At 39.0% G+C, this 17493-nt stretch overlaps 1 protein-coding gene across 1 annotated transcript; it reads right to left on the reverse strand.

The window, feature by feature from the left end:
• Positions 1-9482: 9482 nt before the first annotated feature.
• LOC117506756 (caM kinase-like vesicle-associated protein) lies at positions 9483-16638 on the reverse strand. The gene is made up of 10 exons (XM_034166342.1): positions 16397-16638; positions 16177-16308; positions 12102-12176; positions 11777-11915; positions 11542-11662; positions 11310-11385; positions 11097-11227; positions 10883-10961; positions 10550-10637; positions 9483-9996 (listed from the first exon to the last, which is right to left on the reverse strand). Exons 1-10 carry the CDS (start codon positions 16627-16629, stop codon positions 9694-9696), a joined length of 1377 nt encoding a protein of 458 aa, XP_034022233.1. The 5' UTR covers positions 16630-16638; the 3' UTR covers positions 9483-9693.
• Positions 16639-17493: the final 855 nt, after the last annotated feature.

Here is a 17493-nt window from a genome sequence, read left to right on the forward strand (position 1 = left end):
TCTCAGTCCTTCTCCTGTTTCTGAACCACAAGAATCATTTTTTGATGTGCTGCTTTCTGATTGTTACAGTGACGTCAAACAGTCACCAAAAGGATCAGGAACACATTCTGGTGACAAACAGACCACTCCTTCACACGGGAGGTGAGAATCATTCTTCTGAACCAGTGCTTCTTTACATTTAGAGATTAAAAAGAAGGGGAGGGGGTGAGAGTAAAAGGTATTTTTTTTAATCAGAGTTTACTTCAATTTTCATAAAGCAGGTTTATAGTTTTTCAAGAAAGATGAATTTTACTGTGTTTACAGTAAGTTACCAGTGAGATGCAAAACACCGAACTGCTCCAACCTGAAGCCCAGAGTCAGCTTTGGCAAAAACAGTGAGAGCCAAAAAAGTGGTGCCAAGAAGGAGTCTGACCTCCCCTCCTCCAACAACAACATGAAGGAACTGAAGTGCATTTCACCACAAATTAACATCAGTGTCACTCGCTTTGCTTCTATTTCTTTATTTATTTGGTGTCATTTCTGCTGCTTTATCCCTGGTTGGTTGGTATGACCTCAGTCTGTTATTTCATTTCAGTTCACAGAAAGAAATGAAAACATAGTTCAGTATTTGAGATTTTATTTGCAAATGGAAAATCAAATCCCTTTTGACGTTTGTAACGATAATTTTAATAACAGAGTAAAATGCTGTTCTTGCACTGTAATAGACGGCGGCTTGTCCAATCACCGCTGGGATCCCCCCGTGACCCTTAATTAGAATAAGTGGGTTCAAGGAAGGAATGAATGTTTGTTTTTTCCTCTATTCCTTCAAAAAAAAGAGAAAAAAAATTGTAGTAAAATCAAATATGACTCACCCAGTCATAGTTTATTTAAATTTTCATGTAGCATGTTTGTAGTTTTTCATTAGAATATACTAAGAGATTTTTTTTTTTTTTTTGGTATGTTCAGGAAGCAACCTGTGTCTTACAAAACTCCAGACTACTCACAGGTGATGCCAAAAGTCTGCGTTTCCAGAAACAAAGACATGAAGAAAAGCAGATTTGGTGCCAAAACGGAGTCTGACTTCTCCTCCTCTGCTGATGATGGGAAGCAACAAAGGTGCATTTCAAAATAAATTAACATCAATTTCAGCAAGATTACTTATATTTGTATATTTACCTACTGTCATTTGTGCCGTCTGCTTTATCTCAGTTACTGTGTTCACATAATTGATTGATGTGACCTCAACAAACATGTTCTTCTTCTCATTATTATTATTATTATTACGAGGTCTATTAGAAAAGAAACCGACCTTGTTATTTTTTCAAAAATTTTTTGGGATTTGAATTAAGTGTGATTGCGTCAGTCAAGCTTGAACCCTCATGCGCATGCGTGAGTTTTTTCACGCCTGTTGCGTCATTCGCCTGTGGGCAGGCTTTGAGTGAGCACTGGTCCCCCCCCCCTCATCGGAATTCCTTTGTCTGACTTCTTCCTGAGAGACTGGCGCTTTGCTTGATCAAAATTTTTTCTGAAACTGTAAGGCACATCCAAGTGGACACCATTTGAGAAATTCAGAAGGTTTTCGGTGAAAATTTTAACGGCTGATGAGAGATTATGGAGTGTTACTGTCGCTTTAAGGACTGCCCATGGAGCCGGACGGCGCGCCGCGCCCCGAGCCACCGTCGTCAGCCTGTTTCGAGCTGAAAACTTCCAAATTTAAGCCTCTGTTGACCCAGGACATCGTGAGAGAACAGAGAAGTTTCAGAAGAAGTCGGGATCAGCAGTTTATCCGGACATTCCACTGTTAAAGGAGATTTTGTAATGAAAGACGTGTGGACGGATTCGCGCGTTGCCACCCAGCCGCTCATTGCGCGGCGCCACAGCAAAACACCTCCGTTGGAAGCATTACAGGACAAGTTTGAACATGCCCAGCTGTTAAAGAATTTCTTGGATACTCACTCGACTGAAAGCCATCGAAAACCGCCTGAATCTTACCAATGGTTATCAACATGGAGGTGTTTTTCTGTGGCGCCGCACCATGAGCGGCTGGGTGCCGACGCGTGAATCCGTCCACGCGTCTTTCATTACAAAATCTCCTTTAACAGTGGAATGTCCGGATGAACTGCTGATCCCGACCTCTTCTGAAACTTCTCTGTTCTCTCACGACATCCTGGGTCAACAGAGGCTTAAATTTGGAAGTTTTCAGCTTGAAACAGGCTGACGACGGCGGCTCGGGGTGCAGCGCACTGTCCCGCTCCGTGGGCAGTCCTTAAAGCAACAGTAACACTCCATAATCTCTCATCAGCCATTACATTTTTCACCGAAAACCGTCTGAATTTCTCGAATGGTGTCCACTTGGATCATGTGCCTTACAGTTTCAGAAAAAATTTTGATCAAGCAAAGCACCAGTCTCTCAGGAAGAAGTCAGACAAAGGAATTCCGACGAAGGGGGTGGACCAGTGCTCACTCAAAGCCTGCCCACAGGCGAATGATGCAACCGACAGGCGTGAAAAAACTCATGCATGCCCACGAGGGCTCAAGCTTGTCTGATGTAATCGCACGTGATTCAAATCCATACAGTTTTTAAAAAAAATAAAAAGGTCATTTTCTTTTCTAATAGACCTCGTATTTCAAAGAAGGAAGATTATCTTGAAAAAAAATTAAAACATGTTTTTGTATTTATAAATAAAAAATCAAGTACATATTCAATGATGAAATCTTATTTTGTAACAGAGCAAAATGCTGTGATGTTGTTTTTCAGAAAGATTAAATATTAATGTTATTGTATTTACAGGAAACGGCCTCTGACTTACAAAACACCTGATTACTCCAAAGTCAAGCCAAAAATCTCCTTTGGCAAAAAGAGCAACCCGGTGATCAGCTCCTGTGCAGATGGTGGGAAGGAACTGAGGTGCATTTCAAAATAAATTCACATTAATATTAGTTGCATTGTTTTTATCTATTTTTTATATTTCTTTTTAACTTTTACTTTTTCACTTTGTTGCAGGTTTGTAGTTTTTGATCAAGACAGAGTAAAAAATGAATTTTATTGTATTTGCAGGACGCAGCCTTTGCATTATAAAACACCAGAAGATTCAAAGGTGAAGCCCAAAGTCTGCTTCCCCCAAAATAACGACACAACACCAAAGAGTGTGTTTGATGAGAAGAAGGAGTCCAGCCTCCCCTCCTGTGGTCCTGTGAAGGAGGAGACAGTCTGCCAGGAGGAGGACACGCTGCTCCTACAGGTACCAAAGACAAACTCTGAGCTGCTTCAGCAGCTTCACTCGTCCTCATCTGTCAGGACTTCCAGTCTGAGCAGCAGACGACACGTCCTGGTCTTCCTCTAAACCTGGATCTGTGCACAGATCACAGCAGAGAGCAACGCTGTCACACTGACAAACTCACCATGTGACAGTCTACCATCTTTTTACACGTTCAGAAATGAGACATAAATATGACTGAACGTTTCCTCTTTTGTTTTACTGTTTTCTCTCCCTCGTCTTTTTCTCTGTGCAGCAGATGGTTGACATGCTCATTCAGTGTTCAGATGCAGAGAACACCATCGATGAGCTGCGACTGAAAGTCAAGGTACAGCATTTAATGTGGACATCAGACTCCCATTAGTCCCTGTTTGATGGTGTGCTGTGGTTCTGAGGGTAAAAACACAGACTCACCGTTTAACTTCACCCACTCTTTGGACAGACTTAGAAAGGAGGGAGGTCAGATGAGGGGTCATGATCATTCCCCAAACAGAGTGTGAGCACTGTGACATTTAAAATGTGCAGCAGGACAAACACCATCTGAACACAGAGACTTCAGAGACACACAGAGGATCAAATCTGTCCTGCTTTTCTGTTCAACAGGACGACATCAACTCTGCAGGGATCCACCAGGGGCCGCCAGTGAGGTGAGTACATACAAATTTTAATTTTATTCTTTGTGATTTGTCTTTCCAACTCAAAATTCTTCATTCGTCATTCTTCCAGTTTCATTTCCAGTCACAGCCCGAGCCTATTATTATTACTATTATTATTATTATTTGAGTAAGCGATTATAGAAAATAGATTATTATAACTGTTGTTTCATTTCACAGAAAAATAATGTACAACTCCAATTCCAATGAAGTTGGGACGTTGTGTAAAATGTAAATAAAAACAGAATACAATGATTTGCAAATCCTCTTCAACCTATATTCAATTGAATACACCACAAAGACAAGATATTTAATGTTCAAACTGATAAACGTTTTTGTTTTTGTGCAAATATTTGCTCAAACACGTTTCAAAAAAGCTGCGTCAGTGGTATGTTTACCACTGTGTTACATCACTTTTCCTTCTAACAACACTCAATAAGCATTTGGGAACTGAGGACACTAATTGTGAGTGTCATGATTGGGTATAAAAGGAGCATCCCCAAAAGGTTCAGCCATTCACAAGCAACGATGGGGCGAGGATCACCACGTTGTGAACAACTGCATGAAAAACAAAGTACAACAGTTTAAGAACAATGTTTCTCATCGTTCAATTGCAAGGAATTTAGGGATTCCAGCATCTACAGTCCGTAATATAATCAGATGATTCAGAGATTCTGGAGAACTTTCTGCACGTAAGCGGCAAGGCTGAAAACCAACATTGAATGACCTTCAATCCCTCAGACAGCACTGCATTAAAAACCGACATCATTGTGTAAAGGATCTTACCGCGTGGGCTCAGGAACACTCCAGAAAACCATTGTCAGTTAATACAGTTCATCGCTACATCTACAAGTGCAAGTTAAAACTCTACCATGCAAAGTGAAAGCCATACATCAACAACATCCAGAAACTCTGCCGCCTTCTCTGGCCCTAGCTCATTTGAAATGGACAGACGCAAAGTGGAAAAGTGTGCTGTGGTCTGATGAGTCCACATTTCAAATTGTTTTTGGAAATCATGGATGTTATGGCCTCCGGACAAAAGAAGAGATTCACCATCCAGACTGTTACCAGCACAAAGTTCAAAAGCCAGCATCTGTGATGGTATGGGGGTGTGTTAGTGCCCATGGCATGGGCAACTTACACATCTGTGATGGCACCATCAGTGCTGAAAGGTACATCCAGGTTTTGGAGCAACAAGTGCTGCCATCCAAGCAACGTCTTTTTCAGGGATGTCCCTGCTTATTTCAGCAAGACAGTGCCAAGCCACATTCTGCACGTGTTACAACAGCGTGGCTTCGTAGTAAAAGAGCGCAGGTACAAGACTGGTCTGCCTGCAGTCCAGACCTGTCGCCCATTGAAGATGTGTGGCGCATTATGAAGCACAAAATACAACAACAGAGACCCTGGACTGTTGAACAACTGAAGTCATACATCAAGCAAGAATGGGAAAGAATTCCACCTACAAAGCTTCAACAATTAGTGTCCTCAGTTCCCAAACGCTTATTGAGTGTTGTTAGAAGGAAAGGTGATGTAACACAGTGGTAAATATACTACTGTCCCAGCTTTTTTGAAACGTGTTGCATGCATCCATTTCAAAATGAGCAAATATTTGCACAAAAACAATAAAGTTTATCAGTTTGAACATTAAATATCTTGTAAAGCAAAAACAAAGAGTTCACCGCGCTTCTGCACAGCACAAACAAATCTGGTGCAACCAGGCAGGACCAATTTGTAAAAAAGAAATAACTCGTGCAACACAGAAATAAGTGCCAAAAAATTTTAATAAGGTGCTGAAAGAAAAAAAAAATGTTCAACGGGACTGACGTTTCGATGTGAAAGTCACATCTTCCTCAGAGTCCTGCACAAACAAACATGGTACAGCTTAAATACTGATAGAAAGCAGGTGCTTTCAAAAGGGGCATGACCATACGTCAGGCACAACACTCACTCAGTTAGTAATCAATTCATGATTAGAAACACACTGTCCCAAAACACACAAAACTAAAACCAGACTAAAAAACAATTATTAAAGAAAACAAGTAAATTTTAGATCTTAGAGACTCACTAATGTTAGAATCCAGATCCCTTTTATTATTAAACTCATTGTTAGATTTGGAAAAAAAATATTTCAAATGCAGCTGTCTAAAGAATTTGAAAGAATCAACTATAAGAGAGAAAGAGTCAAGATGGTTAGAAGGGGCAAAGGAGGGTCCTTTCTGTAGAACCGCTGTCTCAGTATCTGTGAGGACAGAATCAGAGATGTTAATCACAGTCTCCTCTGATGCATCCGCATGGACCAGTGAGTGGGCAGCGGGGGTTCTCTTCTTCCCCCTTGAGCCCTGCCGCGTTTTATTCCTCGACGAGTGGGGCCTTGATCTAAAAAAGAGGAACTGCTGGATTGAGAGGCACCACGACCTCCAACGTCACTCAGTTCATCAGAAGAATCTCTCTCACTCGCCGTAAAGAGGCGTGTCCCTGTTTGTCTTAAGGAGCGAGCGTTTATTCACAAAAAAGTTCCTCTTTTTACCATGCCAGTCATAAACTGATCCATCCACATAGTTCCTTATCTTATATGCCTGTAGATCTTTTACAAAGGACGACAAGGAGATGGAGGATTTCTCTATAACCTCAGCAAACACATCAGCATTGACCTTGGTCCTCATTTCTTCTTCCACCCGCAGCACATATTGTAGGTTGTTTATGAGGCCTTCCACATTGATGAAGATAAGGTCAAGCATGCTGGGTGGTTTCCCTCGATGGAATTGCTTTTGAGCTATAGGACGTGTTGGTCAAAGAAACACTTCTGAGTGGTCTGCAGAAAGGCATGAGTGTGGTGAATTGGCATGGTAGTAGATGTGACTGTGTTCCTGTTAATCACTTTCATGTTAATTGTCCAACAATGATAAGGTATGAATTGTTTAGTCTGGACCACTTTTGTTAACATCTTGTTTAACTCATAATTATTTGTGGAAGAATAAGCAGGACTCCTCCAAATGCTCTCAAGGATGAAGTTTTCAGATTCCTTCAACTTGATCTTTCTGCCTGACTTTCTGCAAAGTCCTGGTCCTGGATATCCGTCATGGATACTATGAGAACACTTTTGATGTATACCCTTATCCCTCGCTGTTAGCCTGTGTGTCCTGGTATATTCAAAGATTACTGATCAAGCTGATAAATTGGTGTCTTCATGTGGTATATAACACAATTTCCTCAACACCCACAAAATGTTTTAGTTTTATCTCAGATTATTCAAACAGTTGATACAAGAAAACAGAAAAAGAATAACAGTCCAAATTCTTTATGAGTTCTGAATTCTTAGCTGAACTTTCAGACACAGGTTTTCAGACTATCTCAGTGTGATACCTCAGTGTTCCTTTCTCAAACAAATAATCTTAGTTGTCTGCCCTATCCGTGATGCACATTTTTAAAATAATTTTTTTTATTTTTATTATTTTTATGGTCTCCACCATTTGACATTGACATTTAAGTTGTACAATATCGTCTTATACTCGTATATTAGCCATCAGTTCAATTATGGTCTTTTATCACAAAGTAAAAAGAAATCTTTAAAATGGGAAAATTCAATAAAATTAATTAAAAATACTGCCCCTTGCTGTTTTTAATTTATATGGTATGTTTACCAAAAACAGGTTGTAAAAGGGATTGTTCAATTGTGTTATTGTAAAAAGATTTTTGAAATTCTGCAATCCAGTATTTTGATTTTAATATTTACTTAACTAACTTAATGTAGATATTTTTGTTCACTTTGACATTCTACAGCATTTCTTCAAATATTGTTGTAATAAAAACTATGCATATAATTGGGAAAATGTATTCAAATATTAAATTATTAATAATTCATAATTATTAATTAAAGATTAGGGTGTTTTTAATTATGCTATTCCACTGGATCCCATTAGCTACTGTGTGTTTTATCATCAGATATGAAGAATGTAGTTTCAGTCATGATAACAAATACAATCATTTGTCATCAATTTTTTTTTAACTTTAAATTTTGGTACATTTTAAAAACTATAGAATTCTATATTTCTATTATACATATACAAAAGATTTTCTCAGATTGTAAAAGTGTGATGGTGGAACAATAAATTGCTTTTAAAGAGTCCAGTGCTTGTTACATGTTAATAAGAAACATGAAAAGAGAAGAATTCACTGTTGCAATATTAGTATTGCTCCGTTTATTCATTCACAAGCATTCTAACAACCCCTTAGCTCAGCTAAATGTTACTAGATACATGTAAATAAAAAAGAAATACACTACATTGAAAATGTACGTCGCAGTACAGTATGTGGACTCATAAACTCTGAATTTACCAAATACAAGTGAAAACACAACAGCAACAGCTAAAACATCACTCCAACAATATTCTTTATCTATTTTTCAAAATAGTTTTCTGTGTCTTAATTGAAGTGCATAAAAGGACAGAACACAAATATCAATTACAGCAGAGCGAGACTGTATGAGCACAAAGGAAAACAGCTAATAAGATAAGCTAGGCTAATAAGTAAGCAACACTAATAGAGCGGTGTTTCTCTTGAAACACTTTAGTACATTACTGCAACAAATATTAAGGCACTTCAACTTAAAAACATGTTGTAGGAATGACTTAAAATTGAAAGTTGAATTAAACTGAACTGAACCGAAGAAAATGTAAAGTCTTGCTAACATATTAGATTAAATTGTCTAGTGTTATACAGTTTAATTTAGGGACAAATACTGTGATATTTATATCACTTTGATATTTAAATTGATTGATTTTTTAATCAATAATTGATACATGATTAAGAATTCATGCTATATACATGACAAGTCCTGAAACTTTATAACAGCTTTATTGTTTGAAGCGTTAATGGGATCATACATTTTTTAATCACTTTTGTTTTTACCTATGGTTGAGATTCAATGTTAAACATCTCAAAAATCCCACAATTCTATGACTGTGTATAGAAATAATTCTCAAATAAGCAAAATCTAAGCCTAAAATGACTCATTTTACATGCATGTGACTTAAGTAACGGATGCTCGAAAATAGCTGAAATGCTGTTCTCTTAATTTTAAAATAAAAAAATACATTTATTGCTGCAGCTCCTCACAGTCTATGCATAATTTCTGACTGCAAATATTAAAATCTGTTTTTAAAACACCTTGTAGCCTATATAGACTTGTTAAACAGTTGTTCAGTATGACCCCTAAAATAAATAAATACATTTATCTTCTATGGGATCATTTCTGACTGCAAATATTAAAATTAGTTTTTAAAACACCTTGTAGCCTATATAAACTTGTTAAAACACTTGTTAAACCTCAAACCCTGAATTCAAATACAATGTGTCCACAAATTCTCACATTCTGATCAATGCAGTTTGTCTTCTGGATCCACTGTAAATATCCTTGAAAGAAGTTCCTTCAACTCATAATTTTAAGTCACAAAACTTGAAGTTCACATTGTGCACGCTTAAGCTGATAACTAACACTATGTTAAAAGAGACAAAATCATCTCTATACACTGGGTTGATGAGTTGAGATGAGCTAATTTCACTAGATTACACCAATGCAGTTTTTACATTTTTCGGGAAAGGACAGAAGAGCTACCTTTCAACTAGCTTTAAAGGGACTCGTACGCAAGGACAGTGAAGCTTTTGAAGGGAAAAGTTGTGAAATGCAGAGTTATCTGAGATCATTTTGCACTGGAGATACAAACTGAAAGACGGCAAAACGACTGGATCATATGCGCTGGCTGTGCTGCAGCCGTGCAGGTTGGATGATAAGATCCTTTATTTCTTTAAGATGCTGGATCTTCCTTTCTTTGCTGCAACATTTGCAGAACATTGCCGTTGCATCGTGGCTGTGGCTGTTCTTCTCTGGCTGCGCTGGGCAGGGTGAGTGAGGGGTTGTTCGCAGTTTGTGTGTCAGAAACCTTTTCGCTGTTTGCAGGAACACTTTGACTGCTGCCAGATGGAGGAGCTGGAGCACTGCTGGGTGTGCTGGAGTCAGCCGAAGCCCCTGCAGCAACACCAGAGGCAGCAGAATCACTCTGCTCAGAGGCACGGAGTCTCTTCATGAGGGTCGTCACTCTTACAGCTTTCTGTGATTAAATCAAGTAAAAACACACAAAAGGTTTGCTGAATTCCAAAAATAAAAAAAGACTTTTTCACATTGCACTTAAGAGAGAAATCTATATTTCAAGTTTATGTCCATAGAATGCATTACCATTTATTGGTTTTTATCAAAAACATGTTTTAGGGTTTTTTAATATTCACAATACTTTCCAAAATTTTTGAGATATTTTATATGATTTTAAAAATCCAAAAGTAAATATTTTATATGCACAAATAAGTAAAATGTTTACACTTTTGAATCTTTAAAAATACATAATGTATTTTGGGTACTCTCCTGCAATTTGTGGAAAAAAATCAAGTTGTATTGAATCAGATTTTTGCAATCATTTTATTGTTGTGTGATCTGTGTGTTTTCAGGTACCAGGTAGCACATCGACATAGAATGCATCCAATAACATGTTGTAGAACAATTCAGGAGAGCCGCTGTGCCAAGTCTAGATATGAACTGTAATATATTCTGTCAGATAGATAGTAAAAATGTATAAATACACAATCAAAATATATTTTAAAATGTAACACCTTCCATTTTGCTCTGGCAAAGTTCTTTTCTATTTGGGCACAAACTCCATCCTTGATGTTCTTGTCTGAGGCAGCATTTCCAGAAATCCTGTTGAGACAAGGAACAAGGAAACAGCTTTTAAAATCACATTCAATGTTTCTGGCAGCAACTTCCTGAACCCTGCATGTTGTTGGTAAGACAAAAAGTTATCTTTAATTCACTTCATATTAAAATTAACAATCTCACCATGGAAGTTATGCTTTTGGATGTACTGTATCTATATGTAATTTAGTAAGATAATGAAAAAGATGGTAGTATTCCTATTGTGTGCAGTAATATTATTTTTAATTTACCATTCATGGGCTATGGCCTCCTGTGCAGTCAGTCGCTGATCTTGGTCAACATCCATCAAAGATGCCACTAAAGTTTTGGCTATTGACAAAATAAATATGTCATAATCTTTTGTGAAGTTAGGGATACATTTCATATTCTTCAAATCTTGAATACAATTCAGTGACATTAACATAATTACACTAACATGCATGTAATGATCGTATTAGATATTACCAGAGTCTGAAATGTCATCCCAGTATGGTGAGTCAAACTCATAGTCCCCCGACAAAATCTTGAGGAAAAGGTTCTTATCACGATTATCAGGATCGTCATCATCGTCATAGAAAGGAGGGTTCCCAGATAATCTGTTAATGTTGAAAAACAACATGTTTATTTGTTTAGTGTATCACTAAAACAGGCCAGACGAGTGATTTTGTGGATACTTACAGTATGTACATGATGACTCCAATGGCCCAGCAGTCCACAGGCCGTCCGTATCGCTGCCTCCCAACCACCTCGGGAGCTGAGAGCAAAAGTTAGAAAACCTTGAAGCATTACAATGTTGCTGTTTTGTTTTTCAATTCACTGGACAGTATTTTTTTCCACTGCACAATTGATGTCAATCTAATTAGGCCAAAGTCAGTTTAATTTATTTCCAGTCATGTGTTTCGCTGCCTACCGAGATACTCTGGAGTCCCACTTGGATCTTTAATGAGCCCATTTTCCAGTTTTGCCAACTGGAAATCGCTGATAACAATTTTGGAGTGCTTCAAACGATTATAGTACACCAGGTTCTCCAGCTATAAGGGCAAACAAAGCAAAAAACAACTGAATTTAGAAACACATGAATGGGTGTTTGTGTCTGAAAGTAGTAAAATGATATTGTTTTTCACTAGGTGTCAGCAGTGACATACTTTCAGGTTTCTGTGGACAATTTTCAGAGAGTGCAGATAGGCCACAGCTTCCAACACCTGCCTCATAACGTTACTGGTGTCCCTCTCAGAGTAGTATCCTTGGTCTAAGATCCAGTCAAACACCTCTCTGCCTGTAGCACTGCAGTGATTGTACATCCAAATTAAATACATCATCACTTGTTCATGACAAGAACATGAAGACAAATAAAGAATATCCACATTTTGGATACAAGTTTGATTTAGAGAGAAATACAGAGAGTCCAGGAAGTACAATGCTGACAAATCTGTGCCAACAATCTTCTCAAGTAGTTCCACTAATACTCACAGCTCCAGAAAAAGGAAGTACTCCTTCTTAGTTTCAAAAGCGTCCACCAGCTGGAGGATGTTATGATGCTTCACCCTTTGGAAAAGGAAAGATTGGCAAGAAAAGGGAGTGAAGGAGGAACAGCAAGTGGAGACCAGAGGGGTATAAAGAAAGAACTGTAGCTTTACGTAATAAATAGTTCAAGACAGCTTGTGTTTTATTTTTCTCAGATCATTTGGAAACTGTTAATATTACAGCAGTACAATATAAAATGAGAAAGATTTGAATACAGAATGAAAACACCAGTTTACCAATGCTTCCTTTGGACAGTTATGCATAAATATCATAATATCAAGGTATTTAAGCTTAATGGTGTAGTCCCTTTGGGTTTGTTTTATACTTAAAGTAAAAAAAAAAAAAAAATTACACCACTATAATGTTGTTCCTTCATATTCAAACAAAGGATTCATAATCTTATATTGGCAATATGCTCAAAATGTGCCTTGTCTGGAAATAAATAAGGATTTTGACCCATGTGGATTAAAATACAGAGACAAGACTCCACAACACATTGGGAAACTCGGTTTCACAGAATGAAGCTATGCTACTTATGCTATGTGGTGTAGCTTTAGTTGTTAGTGAAGGTGTCAAAATATGATGTTAAATGAAAACAGCTAATCAACACAGGCCACCAGAGGTGGTCCCCATTTACAATTGGACAATGCAAATTAACTGTCTTGACCAAGCACACAAACAGGAAGCATGAGCTGGCCTTGAACCCAGGTTCACATATTAGCAGGCTAGCACCTTATCCACCGAGCTGTGCAGAGATACTGTGAGCAAAATACATGGAATAATTGTATAAGAGAACTTTACCGATATACAGTGAGGAAAATAAGAATTTGAACACCCTGTGATTTTGCAAGTTCTCCCACTTAGAAATCATGGAGGGGTCTGAAATTTTCATCTTTGGTGCATGTCCACTGTGAGAGACATAATCCCAAAAAAAAAGAAAAAAAAAGCGGAAGTCACAATGTATGATTTTTTAATAATTTATTTGCATGTTACTGCTGCAAATAAGTATTTCAACACCTGCCAATCAGCAAAAATTCTGGCCCTCAAAGACCTGTTAGTCCGCCTCAAAAAGTCCACCTCCACTCCACTTGTTATTCCAAATTAGAAGCACCTATTTGAGGTCGTTAGCTGCATAAAGACACCTGTCCACCCCACACAATCAGTAAGACTCCAACTACTAACATGGCTAAGACCAAAGAGCTGTCCAAAGACACCAGAGACAAAATTGTAGACTTCCATAAGGCTGGAAAGGTCTACGGGGCAATTGCCAAGCAGCTTGGTGAAAAAAGATCAACTGTTGGAGCAATTATTAGAAAAATTATTAGAAGCTAAACATCAAGCAATCAATCAATTTTATTTATATTTATATAGCGCCAAATCACAACAAACAGTTGCCCCAAGGCGCTTTATATTGTAAGGCAAAAGCCATACAATAGTTACGTATAAACCCCAACGGTCAAAACGACCCCTGTGAGCAAGCACTTGGCGACAGTGGGAAGGAAAAACTCCCTTTTAACAGGAAGAAACCTCCAGCAGAACCAGGCTCAGGGAGGGGCAGTCTTCTGCTGGGACTGGTTGGGGCTGAGGGAGAGAACCAGGAAAAAGACATGCTGTGGAGGGGAGCAGAGATCAATCACTAATGATTAAATGCAGAGTGGTGCATACAGAGCAAAAAGAGAAAGAAACACTCAGTGCATCATGAGAACCCCCCAGCAGTCTAAGTCTATAGCAGCATAACTAAGGGATGGTTCAGGGTCACCTGATCCAGCCCTAACTATAAGCTTTAGCAAAAAGGAAAGTTTTAAGCCTAATCTTAAAAGTAGAGAGGGTGTCTGTCTCCCTGATCTGAATTGGGAGCTGGTTCCACAGGAGAGGAGCCTGAAAGCTGAAGGCTCTGCCTCCCATTCTACTCTTACAAACCCTAGGAACTACAAGTAAGCCTGCAGTCTGAGAGCAAAGCGCTCTATTGGGGTGATATGGTACTATGAGGTCCCTAAGATAAGATGGGACCTGATTATTCAAAACCTTATAAGTAAGAAGAAGAATTTTAAATTCTATTCTAGAATTAACAGGAAGCCAATGAAGAGAGGCCAATATGGGTGAGATATGCTCTCTCCTTCTAGTCCCCGTTAGTACTCTAGCTGCAGCATTTTGAATTAACTGAAGGCTTTTCAGGGAACTTTTAGGACAACCTGATAATAATGAATTACAATAGTCCAGCCTAGAGGAAATAAATGCATGAAACATAACTGTCAATCTCCCTCGGACTGGGGCTCCATGCAAAATCCTACCTCGTGGCGTATCAGTGATCCTAAAAAAGGTGAGGAATCAGCCCACAACTGCACGGGAGGAGCTGGTCAATGACCTGAAGAGAGCTGGCACCACTGTTTCCAAGGTCACTGTGGGTAATACACTAAGACGTCATGGGTTAAAATCATGCATGGCACGGAAGGTTCCCCTGCTTAAATCAGCACACGTCCAGGCCTGTCTTCAGTTTGCCCATGACCATTTGGATGATCCAGAGGAGACATGGGAGAAAGTTATGTGGTAATATGAGACCAAAATAGAACTTTTTGGTCTTAATTCCACTCGCCGTGTTTGGAGGAAGAAGCATGCTGAGTACCGTCCCAAAAACACCGTCCCTACTGTGAAGCATGGGGGTGGAAGCATCATGCTTTGGGGGTGTTTTTCTGCACATGGGACAGGACGACTGCACTGTATTAAGGAGAGGATGACAGGGGCCATGTATTGTGAGATTTTGGTGAACAACCTCCTTCCCTCAGTTAGAGCATTGAAGATGGGTCGTGGATGGGTCTTCCAACATGACAATGACCCGAATCACACAGCCAGGATAACCACGAGTGACTCCGTAAGAAGCATATACATCTACATTTACACATCCACATACCTCCTACATACAGCATCTCCAACATGCAGTCAGGTAGATTTGGACAGTGACACAGTTTTTGTTATTTTGTATCTGTACACCACCACAGTGAAGTTTTAGCTTTAGAACAAGGGTTAAACAAACTACTACATTAATCATTAAAGAAATATAAATATATTTATACACATAGCCTTGATTTCAAAACCCATAAATACTTGGATAATCTAATTGTTACATCTATTCTGTATACAAATCACTACAATTACTTTTGCAGTCAGTTTTCTTTAAATATCGGGATGGATATGTGAACATTATACCTTCTACACAGTTGTTTGTCCCTCTATGGCAGCATTATTTAAGGTATATTTTATGCACATCAAGGCATGCCTGCTGCCATGACTAAATAAAAACTGATAGTGTAAATGACCTATCAATTAAATTTTCTGCTTGTCTACAGTAGAATCAAAGAGAAGGACTTTAAAATGTAAAGTTCTCTCACAAGGATTAAACTTTGCTTTTCCCCACAGGCTACTTTGCTCTTTTGTTGGATTTATTTTGAGATTGTGTAATCATAAAATTTTGTAGTTTGTCTTATTTTGTTCCACAGAAGCGACAAGTCAGGGTGTGAGTGTAAAAATGACAACTGGATTGTTTCGAAAATGGTAAAGATACTTGCACAGCTCTGCATGGTACTTTGCACTTCTTTGTGCCCCAGTATAAAGATGTGACCCTTTTTGTTGTTTTGTCACTGAAAAATGTATTCTTAGAATGCATCACATCGCTGTCTGTGGGATATTTTTTTAGATAAAAACATTATCTTTTTCATCTGTGGACATATATTAATTTACTGAATAGATGCTTTAAAGGAAAACTAAACAGCATTCGGAAAAAAATAGTGATCTTGGTCTCCAAATCTAGCATAATTAAGAATAGAAAAAATTTACTAAGGCCGACTCGACTATTGTGTATTAGCAACAGTGTGACATGGGATACAGCTACAGCCAATGGAGCTGGATTTGGATGTTCTTGTGTTTTTTAGCATACTTTGTGTCTTTTGTTAAAAAAAAATCCGACCATGCCACCATGCCAGTGACTCAGATATGACAGAATGAGATGCTTAAAAATTTCACTTACATTTTCAAGATCATTATCTCATTCTTGGCAGCTTTCCTCACTTTCCTTCCATCTCTTTTGTGAAACTTTTTACAGGTGTACATTCTCAAGGTGTTCCTGTCCTTTGCCCGGAAGATCTCACAGAACTCCTCGCTGATAAAGGCATGACAGAGGAAAATATGCATCACCTTTTGAGTCAGAGTCATCAAGCGTGCCCAATATCTTGTCAGAGTGTACTCACGATTTAACAACTTGTCCCAGGTCATATTTGTCTGCCACCTCAGAGGGATTATTGTAATCCTTCTTCTCCCTGAGTGTCAAACAGCCAAACGGCATGGCAGCTCCAGCCCTCGCCAGGCGACGTCCAGCAGCAGCCGACCTGCCGACAGCACGCAACGTCAGATTTACCTGATGACTACACCAGCCTACATGAGTAGGCCTGCAGAAAAAAACTGCTCTGACATCAGTGTGCATGTGCGTGGGTGAATGTGATGCTTTGTGCAAGATCAGGCTTTGTCTGTTTTTAGACTGTTTTTTAACCATAGTTTCAGTGAATGAGGTCAATCTGAAATAAGTCAATACTAATTCCACATGAATAACATTTATTATGACATAACTTAATTCATCTCATAATGTCTGACATAAATAACTGAAGATAAGTTTGTATTTTTCAATAATATGAATATTTTATAATCACATCATCTTCACGGCCAGACTGGTTGTTCTTTCCACTCAGCTGTGTACAGCAGCAGCAGCATTATTCATTCATCTTCAGCTTTCAAATTTTTGTTGGATGTAAATCACTGCTGTTATTTTCAGCTATTTAGATTTTTACCCAAGGCCATCAAACACAGCCATCGGGTATTGTGAAGGTTTTGTGTCTGTCTGTCCATCTGTCTGTCTATCAATTTATGTCCCTCAGTGAATCAATACAGGACGTAATAATTCATTGTTAAATAAAGGACTATTCTATATTTTAAGGGATGGTTGGCTCCCCCTCTAGCTGCCACCTTATCGTGGTGGGGGAGTTTGCGTACCCGGATGATCCTAAGAGCTATGTTGTCGGGGGCTTTGTGCTCCCTGTAGGGTCTCCCAAGGCAAACAGGTCCTAGGTGATGGGTCAGACTAAGGGCAGCTCAGAACCTCCATGACCAGTGAAAGATCAAGGACCGAGACGTCGCCCAGTATGGCGGAGCCGGGGTCCCACCCTGGAGCCAGGCCTGGGGTTAGGGCTCGCGCGCAAGCGCCTGGTGGTCAGGCCTTAGCCCATGGGGCCCGGCCAGGCTCAGCCCGAAGGAGCAACGTGGGCCCGCCCTCCTGTGGGTTCACCACCTGCAG

This window comes from Thalassophryne amazonica, chromosome 3, assembly GCF_902500255.1.
Source record: "Thalassophryne amazonica chromosome 3, fThaAma1.1, whole genome shotgun sequence".
Lineage (NCBI taxonomy): Eukaryota > Metazoa > Chordata > Actinopteri > Batrachoidiformes > Batrachoididae > Thalassophryne > Thalassophryne amazonica.

Coding starts and splice junctions, on each gene's coding strand:
- LOC117506756 (XM_034166342.1), bottom strand. CDS start 16,629: ATGCACACTGATGTCAGAGCAGTTTTTTTCTGCAGGCCTACTCATGTA. Junction 11,916..12,101: donor TACTTCCTTTTTCTGGAGCT/GTGAGTATTAGT, acceptor CAATCACTGCAG/TGCTACAGGCAGAGAGGTGT. Junction 10,962..11,096: donor GGATGACATTTCAGACTCTG/GTAATATCTAAT, acceptor TTTTGTCAATAG/CCAAAACTTTAGTGGCATCT.